Here is a 15,328-nt window from a genome sequence, read left to right on the forward strand (position 1 = left end):
AGCCTGATGTGGGGCTCGATCCCATAACGCCAGGATCACGCCCTGAGCCGAAGGCAGACACTTAACCGCTGTGCCACCCAGGCGCCCCTGCTATTTGGTTTCTATTTGTCACATTCGTTTGTCTTTTCCCCCTCTTTACCTGTCTTCTTTTAATTATATTTTGTAGCATTTTATGCTATTTTGTACTAATAGCTTATTTACCTCTTTACTGTTTTAGTGGGTGTTATGGAGTTTACGTTGTGCATATTTAACTTATATCCCTATAAATAATACACCATTTCACAGTTAAGAACTTTACAGAAGTATATTTCTTTTCCTTTCTCCCATCATTGCGCTATTATTAATGCATACTTCACATCTATGTATGTTATAAAATAATACATTATTTAACTTATATCCCTATAAATAATACACCATTTCACAGTTAAGAACTTTACAGAAGTATATTTCTTTTCCTTTCTCCCATCATTGCGCTATTATTAATGCATACTTCACATCTATGTATGTTATAAAATAATACATTATTAATTTTATTTAAACCATCCATTATATTTTTAAAAAATCTTAAAAAGGAGAAAAATATCTTTTTTTATTTACACATGTTTTAATTATTCTACTATTTATTTCCATTGTGTGCATTCAAGTTTTGATCTGATATCATTTTGTTTCTGCCCAAAGAATTTCCTTTAACATTTCTTGTAATGTAGGCTTGATGTCAGTTTTTTCACCTTCTGCTTGCTGAACAATTTCACCTTCAGCTTTGAAAGATATTTTTGCTGGATATAGAATTTTATGTGGACAGTATTTTTTTTTTTCAGTACAGGTACTCTAAATACATTGCTTCATTGTCTCCTGGCCTATGTAATTCTGATAGGAAGCCTGCAATGTTAGTTTGTGGTAATTAGTTGCCAGTAATTATTAGTTTCTTTGTACTTAATGTTTCTCTGGATGCTTATACATTTTTTTTATCACTAGTTTTCTTAATTTTGATTGCAGTGTGCTTGGCATGGTGTTCTTTGTGTGTTTCTCCTTGAAATTCATAGAAATTTTTGCATCAAGGGGTTTATTATTGTCATGTATTTTGGAAAATTTTGGCCATTTTTTGGTACACATATTTTCTGCTCCCTTCACACTACCCTTTCCAGGACTCTAATTAAATATTATGTTAGACTGAGTATTAATTTTCTTTCAGTTTTTATTTCTCTCTGTGATTCATTTTGTATTGTTTCTATTGCTATGTCTTCAAGTTAACAAATATTTTCTTCTATAATTCTACTTTGTTATTAATGCCACTCAGTGAAATTTTTATTTCAGATAATGTGTTTTATCTAGATATTCCATTTGATTCTGTTTTTATTTTTTTTATTTTTAAAAAATTTTTATTATGTTAGTCACCATACAGTACATCCTTAGTTTTTGATGTAGTGTTCCATGATTCATTGTTTGCTTATAACACCCAGTGCTCCATGCAATATGCGCCCTCCTTAATACCCATCACTGGCCAATCCCAATCCCCCACCTCTCTCCCCTCTGAAGCCTTCAGTTTGTTTCTCAGAGTCCACAGTCTCTCATGGTTCGTTCCCCCTTCTGTTTACCCCCCCTTCATTCTTTCCTTCCTTCTTCTACCGATCTCGTGCTATTTCTTATGTTCCATAAATGAGTGAAACCATATGATAATTGTCTTTATCTGCCTGACTTATTTCACTTAGCATAATCTCCTCTAGTCCCATCCATGTTGCTGCAAATGTTGGGTAATCGTTCTTTCTGATGGCTGAGTAATATTCCATTGTATATATGGACCACATCTTCTTCATCCATTCATCTGTTGATTCTGTTTTTATATCTTACATTTGCTCCTCATTGTATTTACATATGTGAACATTTTAATATTTATATTAGAAATTTCAAGATCCTTATCTGCTAATTCCAACATATCTATCATTTATGGTCTTTTTCTAAAGATTTTTCTCCTGGTCATTTATGCTTCTCTGCGTGATTAGTAAAATTTGATTGAGTGCTGAACATTGTGAATTTTACATTGTAGAATATAGGATTTTGCTGTCTTCCTTTAAAAAGTGTTGGAGTTTGTTCTAATAGTCTGTTGAACTATTTGAAGATTAGCTTGATATTTTCAAGTATTATTTTAAAATGTTAAAGTCTTAAGAAGCCTTTACTCTAGAGCTAATTTAGAATCACTAGTGATGTCTGACTCTTCTCTGGTTTATAATGAATGTACCATGTATTCAACGTATCTGGTGGGAGAGCTGATGATTCCTAGCCTTTGTGAGCTTTGGGAATTGTGGTTATAGCTCTTTGGTAATTGGCTCCCCCCCCCCCATGGCAGTTTATTTTTGTCTGCTCTCATGGGTTTCACTATTGTATGAACAGATTGGTATTCAGTTGATAACTCAAATACCTGATGCAGATTTCTGGAGCTCTTTTTTGATGCTGTTCCTTCCTCTCCATACTATGCCTTACAAATTCTACCCTCTTTGTCTTCCCCTTACTCTAATTTCTGTTTCTTCAACTTAGTGAGATACCTGAGTTCTGTGTTGTTTCCCCCCCACCTTGTGTTGTGGTCTGGGAGTTGTGAAAGGCAGAAATCTGGGTTGATTTGCCTCTTAACCTTTTTTGGTTTCCATTTTCTTAGTCATTATAGTTGCACACTACTTGTTGCCCAATCCTAAAAGTGTTATTCTTATATTTTGTCCCACTTTATAGTTATTTGTGATAAAAAGGCAGAAATAGAAGCCAATAGCCTCAGTTGGATCTTTTTAATGAAGCAAAGAAAAGGTAGTGTTTTAAAGTACAATGAATGTTTATATCTTGCTATTGATGTTAGTAAAGTCTAGAGGAGAAAGGAGCTGTCAAAAATCATGTAGTTGAATCCCCATTTTAAAGATGATAAAACCGAAGTGAAGAGGAGCAAAATAACTTACCTGTTGATACTTGGTCTGTGACTTTACAGTTTGGGCAGGAGCTGGGTCTCTTTATTTCTGTTTGTTGTTAGATGTTGTGGTGTGCTGTCTTCTTACCACTTCAGCTGAATGAGATTTTATCATAGCAATTAGCATTAGTAATGATAGAATGATAGTACCAATTATACTCATGAAAATTTTAAGTACATTCATATTCCTTCTTGCTTTGGGTTAAATTTCAGTTTTGATTTTATCTTTTTTGTGCAGCCATTTAATAGCAGTGTTTTACAGAATCTGTACCTTTATCTTATTGTCTTATTAAATCTGATGTTATATCTATAGATATCAATAATTTAAAAAGCCATGAAACTGGAATAACAGACAAAATATTTTTATTGTTTCTTTCGTTTTATATTTCCCATTTACTGCATAATATTACCTAGTTTAAATTTCTCTTTTATATATTCCTTACTGATTAAATGACTGGAATTTGACTGCATTGAACAATATACCTCTATGATTTTAAAAACTGGCATTGTTTTAATTGTTTTCTTTTTCTTCTTCAAGGACATATCTTTAATGGGGAAAGCGTACTGGCACAAGCCATCTCCAGTGCAAGCAGAGCAAGGATTACAGATAAATCTTGAGGAACCTCAAATGGTAAAGTCTTTAATAAAAACCCTCCTTGCCTGTTTTGATGTAGTGGTTTGTCTCTTGTTGCTTTTATGCTTATCTAGATAGTTAAAAAAAAAAACACCTCCTCTAATTTATTTTAGAAGTGTGTTTAACTCTGAGAACATCTAATCCAATATCACATTGGGAGTCTTGGCTATTTTGGCTCACCATTACTGCCTATCATAGACCTTCTGCACTAAGGCCCAAAACTCTTTTCAGAAGGGAAAGATTTTAACAATTCCTCTGATCTAGACATTTAGATTCAGAAGGTATTTGGGGAGTTAAATCAAAGGTTATTAGCTTCTAAGAAAGCATCATCTTATTTTTTATTTAGGTAGAAAAATTATTTATAATATTTGTAGAGAAATATGGACTGTTGGTGACAGAAGCTTCCCTTCATCCATCATTGGCAAAGTATTTATAGGATTCAAAGCAATCAGAATATATTCCCTATGGAGAGGACATGTCTCCTTGTGTATAGAAATCCTCAGTTACATAAAACAAATCATAGTACCATGATAATTTCCTTTATAAAGGATTTGTAAAATACTATTAAATAGCAAGCTCCTTTAGTTCCTGAATATATGAGTACACATACATAAAAATTCAGATTGCACTTCATTTTTATCATAATATGTTACGGTTAGAAAATATATGGAATCTTTTCACAAAAGCCATGGATCTTACAATGGTAGTGTTGTACTGGTTGAACTACCAGAGTTTGAAATGCTTCTGGGTTGAGACCATGCCTTTTTCTGCTTTGTATTTTCATGTCTTACCTCAAGACCCCACATGTGTGATGCTAATATGTAGATACATCAATTTTGAAGCCTTACCACATATACTTTGGACATAAAACTGACATCTAGGGTAGCTTCCTCTAGGGAACACCATGTACAGGTAGATATAGAAACTTCTGATGTGTAAGCTTTTAATAGGTATAGTAAACTGAAAATACAAAATTAGTCAGGTACAGAAAAATAGAAGTTCTTCATTAATACCATTTGACTTAAGACCATTCACTACATTCTCATAAAGTATAAGAAAAGATACCATTTTCCAGGAAAATATGAAAAAGGCCAAATATCAGGTACCTAACTTAGACATCATCTAAACTATTTAAAATAAAGATTTAAACAAAAATATTGATTTCCTTGTAATTCTGTAGGAACCATTGTCTCAGCTTTGACATTTACAGGCAATCACTGGACCTCTTCTGGCCACTGGCTTTTGTTTTTTGTTTGTTTTTTTTCCTTAAGATTTGTTTATTTATTTTAGAGAGAGAGGGGGAGAGAGAGAGAGAGAGAGAGAGAGAGAGCACATGGGGGTAGGGGCAGAGGGAGAGAGAGGGAGTCTTAAGCAGACTCCAAACTGAGCATAGAGCCTGACACAGGACTTGATCTCATGACCCTGAAATCATGACCTGAGCTGAAACCAAGAGTCAAATGCTTAACTGACTGAGCCACCTAGGCACTCCTGGCCACTGGCTTTTTAAGAAGTAAAATACCATTTAACTTGATACCTGGTCATGGTAAAAGGCTCTTCTGTGATATCTCTCATTCCAGACACTCTGCCAGAGAGCTATCTGTCCATGCTACCTGTCCCTTAGACTTCTAGAAGCTTCCTGGGCTGAGATTTATCTGTGGAACACGGGCCAATATGCTGTCATCTGGTTGTGCCAGCATCCTACCCTAATGGCAGCCTCACTTGTGAACATCTCAGTGCCACAGGTCAGAGGTCTCTTAGTTCTTTGATGCAACTTATTTTCTTTGAGTACCCACCATTTCAAATATAGTAGTTTTTGAATCATCACGGAGAATGATTTCCTCACATACTTATTTAAAAAAATCAAAGAGTTTAGTCACTCATTCCTTTTCCTACAATGTGGTAGGCGTTGTTTAAGACATGGTTAATACAAAGATAAAAAGACAGTTCTTGACCTTGAGGTTCTCATTGTATGGAGTAGACCAATACATAAAGAGACAAAGTCTAATACTGTTTAATGAATATTCTAAGCAGAGACTAAGTACATAGCAGAGAAAAAAATTGACATAATTTTCTTTCATTTATTTATTCATTCACTTGTTCACAAATAATTGCAGATGGTATAAACGCACTAAGTACTTGAGATATAAAGATAGGTAAGACACAATTTCTCTTTTAAGGAATTCTCAGACTTTAAAGTTTAAAAGTACTTAAAATTTCTGGTCTCAGGGTGCCTTTAAACTCTTTTTTTTTTTTTAGAGTTTAAATATTCTTTTTTTTTTAAAATTTAAATTCAGTTGATTAACATATAATGTACTCTTGGTTTCAGAGTTACAGCTCTATGGTTCATCAGTCTTACATAATACCCAGTGCTCATTACATCACATGCTCTCCTTAATGTCCATCACCCAGTTATTGGAGGATGCCTTTAAACTCTTGAAAAATATTTTAAGGACCCAAAGGAGTTTTTGTTTATGTGGATTGTATCAACCGAGTCCATTGATCTATCTTGCTCTTTGAATGGCTGTTTAACCCCTGCATGCTTTTGTAATCTCATGTGTTCATCATATGAAAAGTATTGGTTCACTATTTCATCCACTACTGCTTTTCCATCATCAGTGCAAATGTGAACACAGTGAAAAAGGCAAATGAGGCTTACTATTATTATGAAAATAGCTTTGACATTGCAGATCCCCTGAAAGGATCTCAAAGACTGTCAGGAGTCTGTGGACCACACTTTGAGAAGTGCTAGTCAGTTGGGAGTAGGAGAAAGGTAGGAGAGTGTAGTTTGGATTCAAGTTGTCTAGGCTCAGAGCACTGCTACTTACTCTCACTGTGACCTTGGGCAGGTTTCATAACTTTTGCAAGCCTCAGTTTCTTCATCCACGAAATGGGGTTACGAACAGTTCCTGCTTCATGGAGTTGTGGTGAAGATTAAGCTTAAATGAGACAATGGTCATATACGTCGATGATTAGGCTATGATAATGATTACTTAGGCAATTACAATACAGTGTGATGCATGCTGAAACAGAGGCAGGGCCCAGAGTAGTGACTTGGTCAGTAAAGGCTTGGTGGCAGAAGGAAGGCTGGGCAGAGTCCTGAAGAGGGTCAGTTGCAGCTATAGGATTGCCATTGCCCTTTCCTCAAGCTTCTCTTCCTCCGTTTTCTGTTTTGGGGGGTGGTACCTTCATCTGTTCTGTCTCTCAAACCAGAACCCTGGGAGTGTGTGTTGCAGCCAGGAGAGGAGAAATTGAAAAGAAAGTGAGTGATTAACAGTGCCAAATCTATGGATCATGGATTGAATGAGCTGACAAGCACAGGGCCCATAACACGTATTGCCCGAGTGTATCTATTCTGCCATTTTATGAAAAAGATTTTATTAACCCGCCTTTTTACCAGTGAGGAGAATGAGGCTAAAAAAGGGTTAAGTAACCTGACCAAAATCACACTTCTATTAATCAACAGATCCAGGTTGAATAATGTCCCATCTAGTTACAAAGCTTTTACTCCTTTCACAGCACCATCCAATAAATAGTTTTATAGAAATATGAGCTCCAGATTAAAGTTTCATTTTACAAATGGAATTGCATTTTCAAGTCATTCTCTAGAATTCGGATTTTTATATAAATCAGAGTGGTTTTATCATCTGTTAATTTGAGGCAGTGAAGCTTTAATTGCCAGTACTCCATAATCCCAAATAGTTTTGGTTTAAAATTGGATAATATCAAAATATGGCTATAAAGATACTTTACCTAAGACTTGGTGAGATACAGATTAAGTCACTGAGGCATTTTTAAGGAACACAAAATAGTTTTAAGAGTGATATTTTGTGAGAGTTTTTCATTAGGGCTTGGGATGGAGTGGGGTGTCTGGGTGGTCTTCTTGAGGCCTTGGGTCAGCTCTTCTTTGAGGACTTGAAGTCAGGCTTTTGAAAGAGCATCTGGTTAGCAGAAATCCCAATTCTCAGGACCAAAGAACCTCAGAGGTCAGATGTTTCAGTGGGCCTTGATTCTGTGTGAGTATGAGGTGAAGTCAAGGTAAGATTGGTGTCTTACAATTTCCTTAGAGTTGGTGTGTAGTAACTGTGGGGTAGCTATATTTTCTGAGACAAGAGCCAGAGAAAATAATTTGTTAGGCTTTACATTGTTCTTAAGTCAATTTGAATTTCTCTTTCTAAAGCTTCAGAGGAGACATACTATCTTTGCTTAATTTCAGTCATGCATTTTTAATCATCATTTCGTGGTTAGAAAGAAACATTGTGTGACTTAAAACTTTGGAAGGACCAATAAGAAGAACATTCTTGTACATTTATGTTTTCCCACAGACTGTGCTTGAGGAACTTCCTAAAACTATCTCAAGTATTTTCCAACTCGAACAAGAGGATGTGTTAGAGTGGGGAGTCTCAGAAGCAGAAAGCACAGTATTTAAGTCTCAGGAAACTCTGGACGTTCGACCAGTGGATGAATCAAGTAAACCTTTGAAAGACGAACAGCCCACAGGTGATTCCAAAGCAGCCAAATGGGTGTCTTTAAAGGTAAAACACTATTTTTATTGGAAATAGTTACGATTGCTGAGGATGTGGAAGTGTGAAGAAATGGACCAGGCAAGGGCTACGGCATGGAGGTGGGTTCACCCTGAAAAAGGGCCTTGTATTTGCAAATTGCTCATTTGGGAAAAGGGGACATCTGTGTGTTGAGGGTTTTTAGTCTCAACCCTAATTACAACTCTGGGGAGAGAAGACACATTTATAAGGAGGGAAGGAACCTCAGGGCTTCAGAAATTGACCAAGAGCCCTCCCATTACCATTTTGAGGGAGTCACCCAAGGACCAGGACTGGGTGAATTTTGTGTATTTTATAACATTGCCCCATTTAGGTTTATCTTAACCCTCAGTCTTTTCCTATTGTGAGAATGTCTCTCAGATTCATTTTATATATGTATAATTTAAATAATTTTTTACCGTATCTGTGTTTTGCCTTACTACTATTCACTTAGTACTTTTCTTTAATTTGAGTTATCTTTTGACTTTAATGAGTTTATTTAAAATGGGTACATTATTATTAGGATTTAAAAAAAGCCATTTTCCCCTAAACCACCAAATGTTATCTTGATTATCACCATGGATCCTCTCTCTAATTGATTCAAATGGATACCACTTCTTGGGTAAACCTTCCCTCTCCTGTTGGGTCCCCTCTCCCCATGGAAGACCATGTTCTTGCTATGCTTCACCCATGTCAACTGGCCATTCTTCAACTTGTGTCCAGAATTCCCAACTCTGAAACCTTGGGTTTATTTGTGACCTCCCCTTCCCTTGCCTTTCACCCCCAATGAGTCTCCAAGGTCTAGATTCCTTCTAACATAATTGTTTGTAATTTTTTACTTCTCTTTTCCAGTTGCCTTCATCCTAGTCTGGGTCCTAGTGACCTTATGTTCAGATTAACACAGTTGCCTCCTGGCTTTTCTTCATTTCTCAAGTCCTACTTTCTTAAGTTCATCCTGCATGATGCTAGCGTATTGATCTATTGGGAATAATGGGTAATAAGGAAGATGCACACATAATAATTGACCAGAGAAAATCCATGACTGCTGTGAAAGAGAAGGGACTTATCTTGTGATGGGCTACAGACTCCATCAGAAGTCATGCTATCTTTCTAAAGCATGCCCTTGGGGTATGAAGTGGGGTATGAAGTGAATCCTGCCAAGGTTAAGTGAACCCACTCATTGCTAAATACTCCAGGTGAATCCTGTCTTTCAGGCTGACACCTTCTAGTTGTGGAGCCCTTAGATAGCATCTTTTTCTTTCTTTCTTTCCTTCTTTTTTTAAAAACAGTATCTTTTTCTTTTTTAAGATTTTATTCATTTATTGAGAGAGAGAGAGGGAGAGACAGAGATAGTGAGAGAGAGCATGAGTGGGGAGGAGAGGGAGAAACAGGCCCCCGCAGAGCAGGGAGCCCAACTTGGACTCAATCCCAGGACCCTGAGATCATGACCTGATCTTAAGCAGATGCTTAACTGACTGAGCCACCCAGGTGCCCCTTAAACAGTATCTTTAAAGACTATGGCATCTTGATGAAAAAGTGTTAGGCTGGTGGGCATGGATAATGTTTTCATCCATACTCCTATCTGAACATTGGAACTTTGGAAATAAAATGTGGGCTACGAAATGTGTAAAAAAAATGACATGGATTTCTGGACAGTGATTTAACCACGATGGCCTGGCAGGAGTTCAAATCTCTCATTAGAAAAGTTCCATGTTGATTCTTTTGGATTGTTGTGGATGATATTAAATATTATTAAGACATTACAGAAATTTATTTATTTTTGGTAGAAAGAGGCAAACTTCCTTAAGGTAACTAGCATTTACTGAGTATTTATGACATGCCAACCACTTTGCTAAGTGTTTTACATATATTATCCTACTTTTTCCTAAAAAGAGATTTCTTTTTTTTTTAAAAGATTTTATTTATTTATTCAACAGAGATAGAGACAGCCAGCGAAAGAGGGAACACAAGCAGGGGGAGTGGGAGAGGAAGAAGCAGGCTCATAGCGGAGGAGCCTGATGTGGGGCTCGATCCCATAACGCCAGGATCACGCCCTGAGCCGAAGGCAGACGCCCAACCACTGTGCCACCTAGGCGCCCCTAAAAATAGATTTCTTAACAAGACTGTATTTGAAGAAACATAAAGAAGATAAATAACTTGTCCAAGTACAAATACCTAGATTGTAGAGGCAGAAGTTGAACTGAGATGGTCTAATTCTGGAACCTTTACTCTTTACCTCTTTGCAAACAGTGCTCTTTCATAACAACAATTAACAGGTATCTGGTTAAGTACAAGAACAAATTCTCCGTTACAAAAATGACTAGGGATAGAGTGTCCCTCACAAAACTAGGAGGAATGGTTGGACAAGAAAAACTTGGGAGAATGGATTGAGAGAACGCTAAACCAGAACCAGAAGTGTTTCAAGAGGAGGAGAAGAGAAAAGCATAAAAGACTTTATGGTTTCTTATTTTGGCATAGTGTGGGACATACTAGAAACGCCATAGAAAGGCAGTAGTCCTGTGACTCATCCCACCAAGTAGCTTGTATTTATTTGCGTTATATAAGATCAGTTATAATCCATGAACTTTACTTTGAACGTTTGAGGCCATAAAAATTAGCATCTCTGGCATCTCTGGCACAGGAATGAGGAATAATATACTCCAGCAAGGCAGGCCACATTGGGGGGACAAGAAGACCTCTTTTGACGCAGCAAATGGAAGCAGAGTTGCGTTAAAGGAGCAGCGCGGGACTTCCACTGCTCAGATATGTGCCCGAGGGTCTCATGGAGCAGGCAAGCAGAGAATTTGATTAGTCTTTATTGACCAGTTCTACTCTTAGAAGCTCATTAGTATAATAAAGGTTATGAGGACTCTGTTCTCAATCATGACCAACATGACTTAGATAAATTAAATAAAAAAGAGAAATGAATTCATGGTGACCGTGAAGAAATGACTGACACAGGGCTGTGAGAGGATTGTCAAGCATATTAGGAGGGAAAAGGGTAAAAAGTCTATAAGAACATAGATACCACATGCCTTGAGATTCTAAATGGAAGGAAGTTTAAGAGATGCAGGATGCCCTAAATCCCCTCAAATTCTCACAAAAACAGTTATGAGTGATCTGCCCTAAATCCCCTCAAATTCTCACAAAAACAGTTATGAGTGATCTATTGCATTCAGAGTTTTACAAATATACAAAGATGAAAGAAGAAATACACATCCATAGATAAACATAAAAGTGACATGTGGCTATAATAATTATATGAAAAAGCCTAAGATGCAGAATGGGTTGAGGCCTGTGAATCATGCTAAGAATAAAAAAGTATTTTTTTCATATTAGTTTAAGAGCAAAGTGAGAAAAAAGGAAGGATAACCCCATCATTATGGATGAATAGTGTGATGACAGCATATGACAGAGCTGCCTTAATTTAATTTTGAAAAAAGATTGAGGTTTTAAGTAAACAGAAATACGACAAAGAGAAAAGGAAGCTGATAAACTTGTACTTCGCTTCTCTTAAATCTGACAAGGAGAATAATCTTTAGTTTAGAAAGAGGGGAAAAAGAAGTGATAAAAGAAACTTGAAGCCTAAGATTGGTAAGAGTTAACTTAGGTATCTGAGCCTGTCAGCTCAGATAGAAAGGTCAAAGCCTGTTGCCCCGCCGTCCACAGCAGCTTTGAGGAGGTGCTGCAGTGAGAGGGGAGCTAGAAGCCTGGGGACTGGCAGCAGCAAATCTGAGTTTTATTTTTTTAAGGATAAGGGTTATGGTTTCTGTGATGTATGGATTGATCTTGGACAAAACTCTGGAATGATTAAATGAATCATTAAAAGAATTGTAAGAACCTTAGAAGAACCCCTTACGTACGGCTTATAAGAGGAAGCAGTAATCACTTGGAGCCAGCATGGGTTTCCTAAGGACAAGCCACAGAAGACCAACCTTATTTATTTTTTAGACTTTAGTAGACTGAGCATCAGAAAAGTGTGAGACCTGGAGTTCAATGCAAGGCTATCATGGTGAAGAGCTTGGCCTAAAAGAAAGCTCATTAAACATTAGTTATTGTTATTAGCCTTTGGATTTCAGCAATCCATTTATGCAAGCCTCCCAATGACAGTTTCGTAGACAAGACTGCAATCAGGTGAACTGCTAGATGGTTTTGTAATTAGTTATGCAAAGGATGCACAGCTAGTCATGAAATTCCCTAGTGGACTGTGATAGGGCTATGTCCATTTCAGCATATTTCCTAATAATTTGGATAAGAATATGGAAGATTTACTGATTGTATTTGCAGATAACATCCGAATGTGATTAGTAAGATTTGGATGGTTGACCTCAGATGAAATTTAATTGGGATAAGTGTGTGTATGGTTCTGCCCTTGGGTCTACAAGTTAAGTGCATAGATAATGCAACGACATGACTCAGAGCAAATGTGAAAGACTTCAGAACTTTAGGCCATGATTTAGTTTTGTGAAAGGAAGACAAGTGCAATCATAGTTTGCACTGATCGACGAATTCCATAAAAGAGGATCATCTTTCTTCTGATTGATCTGATCACATCACACCTCACATGTTGTGTTCAGATCTGGGTATCCAGTCCCAGGAGCGACACTGACAAATTGGAGACCATTTGGAAGAGAGCATTCAAGATGACAAAGCACAGTATTTCAGAAACTTGTCATGTAGAGTTGAAGGGACTGGTGATGTTTTTCTGGGGGAAAATCAGGCCCAGGAGAGCCAGCTGTATTCAAATATTTGTTTGTCAGTCGGATGGAAGGAGCTGGACTGTGCATGTATGATCCTGATGTTTGAATTGAGACTGGTGGATGAAAGTTGTTAGGCTCTATAACAAACAAACAACTGGGAGAGTTTCAGAGAGAAAGTGTCTGCCTTTGGGTATATCCAAGTCTTCTGTTCCCCACCATGTTCAAGCCAGGGTGGATGACCATTTGGTGGAGAAACTGCAGGGGAAATTCAAACATTAACTGGGTGGTGAGATAGAATGCTCTGTATTCAGCTTTCCTTATTCATCATCACTTCTTTACCTAAGAAATCACAATAGCTCTCTCCTTTCTACTGCTGGGATCCCAAACCCTCAACCTAATTTATGAGAACCTCCCTTTATCTGGCCTCCTTCTATTTATCCAACCATATCTATCTGCTTTCCCCAAGGAAAGCCTCCTGCTTTCTTCCTTAAATCTAGTCTCAAAAACAAAACAAAACAGAGCATCCCACAGAGAAGAAATATCTTTTGATGACCTATTAACATGAATTCTGCAAATTTTCTAGGAAATCTATGAAAACAATACTCCTAATACTTATAATGATTAAAAGGCAATTATTTATGAGATGGAAATGCATTTGATTTTTACCAAGCAGTAGAAAGACAAAACAGTACAATTTTAAGAAATACAAATTGCTCAAAACAGTTATATAAAGCATTAAAGTTCATTTCGGCTTGTGCTTGCAACCACCAGTCATGCCAAACTTTTAAAGACTAAGGGCAAATTCTATTAAAAATACCAACCAAGGGGAGCCTGGCTGGCTTAGTTGGTGGAGCGTGTGACCCTTGATCTCAGGGTTTTAAGTTTGAGCCCCACGCTGGGTGAGGAGATAACTAAAAAAAAAAAAAAAAAAAATTTTANAAAAAAAAAAAAAAATCTTAGGAGAAAAAACCAACGAAGAAGAGTAGATCTATGGAGGGAAGAATCTTATATTTCTTCTTTAATAGTTTAAAGGCAATTAATAAAAATATTTTTTAAAGATTGTATTTATTTATTTGAGAAAGAGAAAGGGAGAGAGAGTGTGTGTGTGGGGGGAGGGGCAGAAGGAGAGGGAGAAGCAGAAAACTACTCCACCCTAAGCAGGAAGGCAGACGTGGGGCTTGATCCCAGGACCTGGAGATCATGACCTGAGCTGAAGGCAGATGCTTTAACTGACTGAGCCACCATGTGCCCTGGGAATAAGTAAAATATTATAGATGAATATGGTACTAATATTTTCATTGCTATGAAGGTGTATATGTAAAAATTCAGAAAAGGATTTAGAGGAAAATATCAACTCAGCTTTAGGATTTATATTATGTTATAAAATATACATAGAAATTTGGAGTTTAAATATAAGATAGACCATTAAATGTGAGAGAAAGATCTTATTCTCATGTTAAAACTTTCCTTAACAGCCTACTTTATATTTTCTTGAAGGTGAAATCATCAGAATTTTTGCAAATCAGAGGAAAAGAAGTTAAGCGAACACAAAAAAGTAAATTAGGAATTCCACATCAGAGACAAGGAAGGTGTTCAAAACCCCAGTGGGATCAAAAACTACCTAAAAAAAAGTAACTTCCTTAAATTTACAAATTTTACTGCCTGAAGAGAAGTTATTTAATAGCATTGATACCTGAAAACACATTTTTAAAGGAAAATTAAACATTTTAGAAATTCATGTATATGAGATCTAAGTTAAACTTTCCCACAGGGAGAGTTGGTGTCAGATATTATGGTTAGGATATATATGTGTGCTATACTTCACACTTCTTTCTATTACTATTTTTGGCCAATGTACTTAGGTTAATGATATTAACAGCGATGTAACTAGAATTAAAAATAGCTCTTTGTGAAACTAAGGAAAATTAAATTCTAACATGTTAGATCTGATATTTTTGGTCACAGTAATGACTAATTTGGATTAACTGCTTATTATATTGGTTAATTTTGTTTTGACAAAATAAAAATCAACCCAACACAAAATGTTCATAGGCCAATCAACTTGGTAATTAAGATGACCTTATTTTTCTCTACTGTCATTTCATGTTTTATTCCCCTCCCCCCAATTTTTAATGGAGATTCTTATAATACGGGGGTACAACTGCAATTTTGAATAATATGTGTAAATGCAATTTAGATTTATGGGTTTATCTTTTGCCAATCACCGTGTTGAAACTGGTTTTCTCCTTATTTTACCACTAGGTTTTTATGGGTTGGTTTATTCTAGATTCTTCTTCATTTGACTCTTTATTGGGGCTTAAAGAAGCTTTAATTATTAGCTTTTGTTGTTGCTTAGGGCATTGAAAGGTGTGATGGACATGGAAGACAACCTTTTTATGGCCAGCCTAAACTTTGTAAATGGATATTACTCACAATTTAGTAGCTGAGAATAGACTCACGGGAAAAGAATTCCAAAGTTTATGAAAGAGTCGAACTGGCATTTAAGTGA

The 15,328-nt window shown here is 36.5% G+C and overlaps 1 protein-coding gene across 1 annotated transcript in view; it reads left to right on the plus strand.

The window, feature by feature from the left end:
- The window catches only part of TTC6 (tetratricopeptide repeat domain 6), a 162,763-nt gene that overhangs the window by 40,947 nt on the left and 106,488 nt on the right, over positions 1-15,328 (plus strand). The window contains exons 2-4 of the mRNA XM_034648624.1: positions 3,486-3,578; positions 7,904-8,113; positions 14,317-14,450. Coding sequence (XP_034504515.1) covers positions 3,498-3,578; positions 7,904-8,113; positions 14,317-14,450 — 425 coding nt within the window. The 5' untranslated portion in view covers positions 3,486-3,497. The remainder of the gene's footprint in view (positions 1-3,485; positions 3,579-7,903; positions 8,114-14,316; positions 14,451-15,328) is intronic.

Source organism: Ailuropoda melanoleuca, chromosome 20 (assembly GCF_002007445.2).
Source record: "Ailuropoda melanoleuca isolate Jingjing chromosome 20, ASM200744v2, whole genome shotgun sequence".
Taxonomy (NCBI): Eukaryota; Metazoa; Chordata; class Mammalia; order Carnivora; family Ursidae; genus Ailuropoda; species Ailuropoda melanoleuca.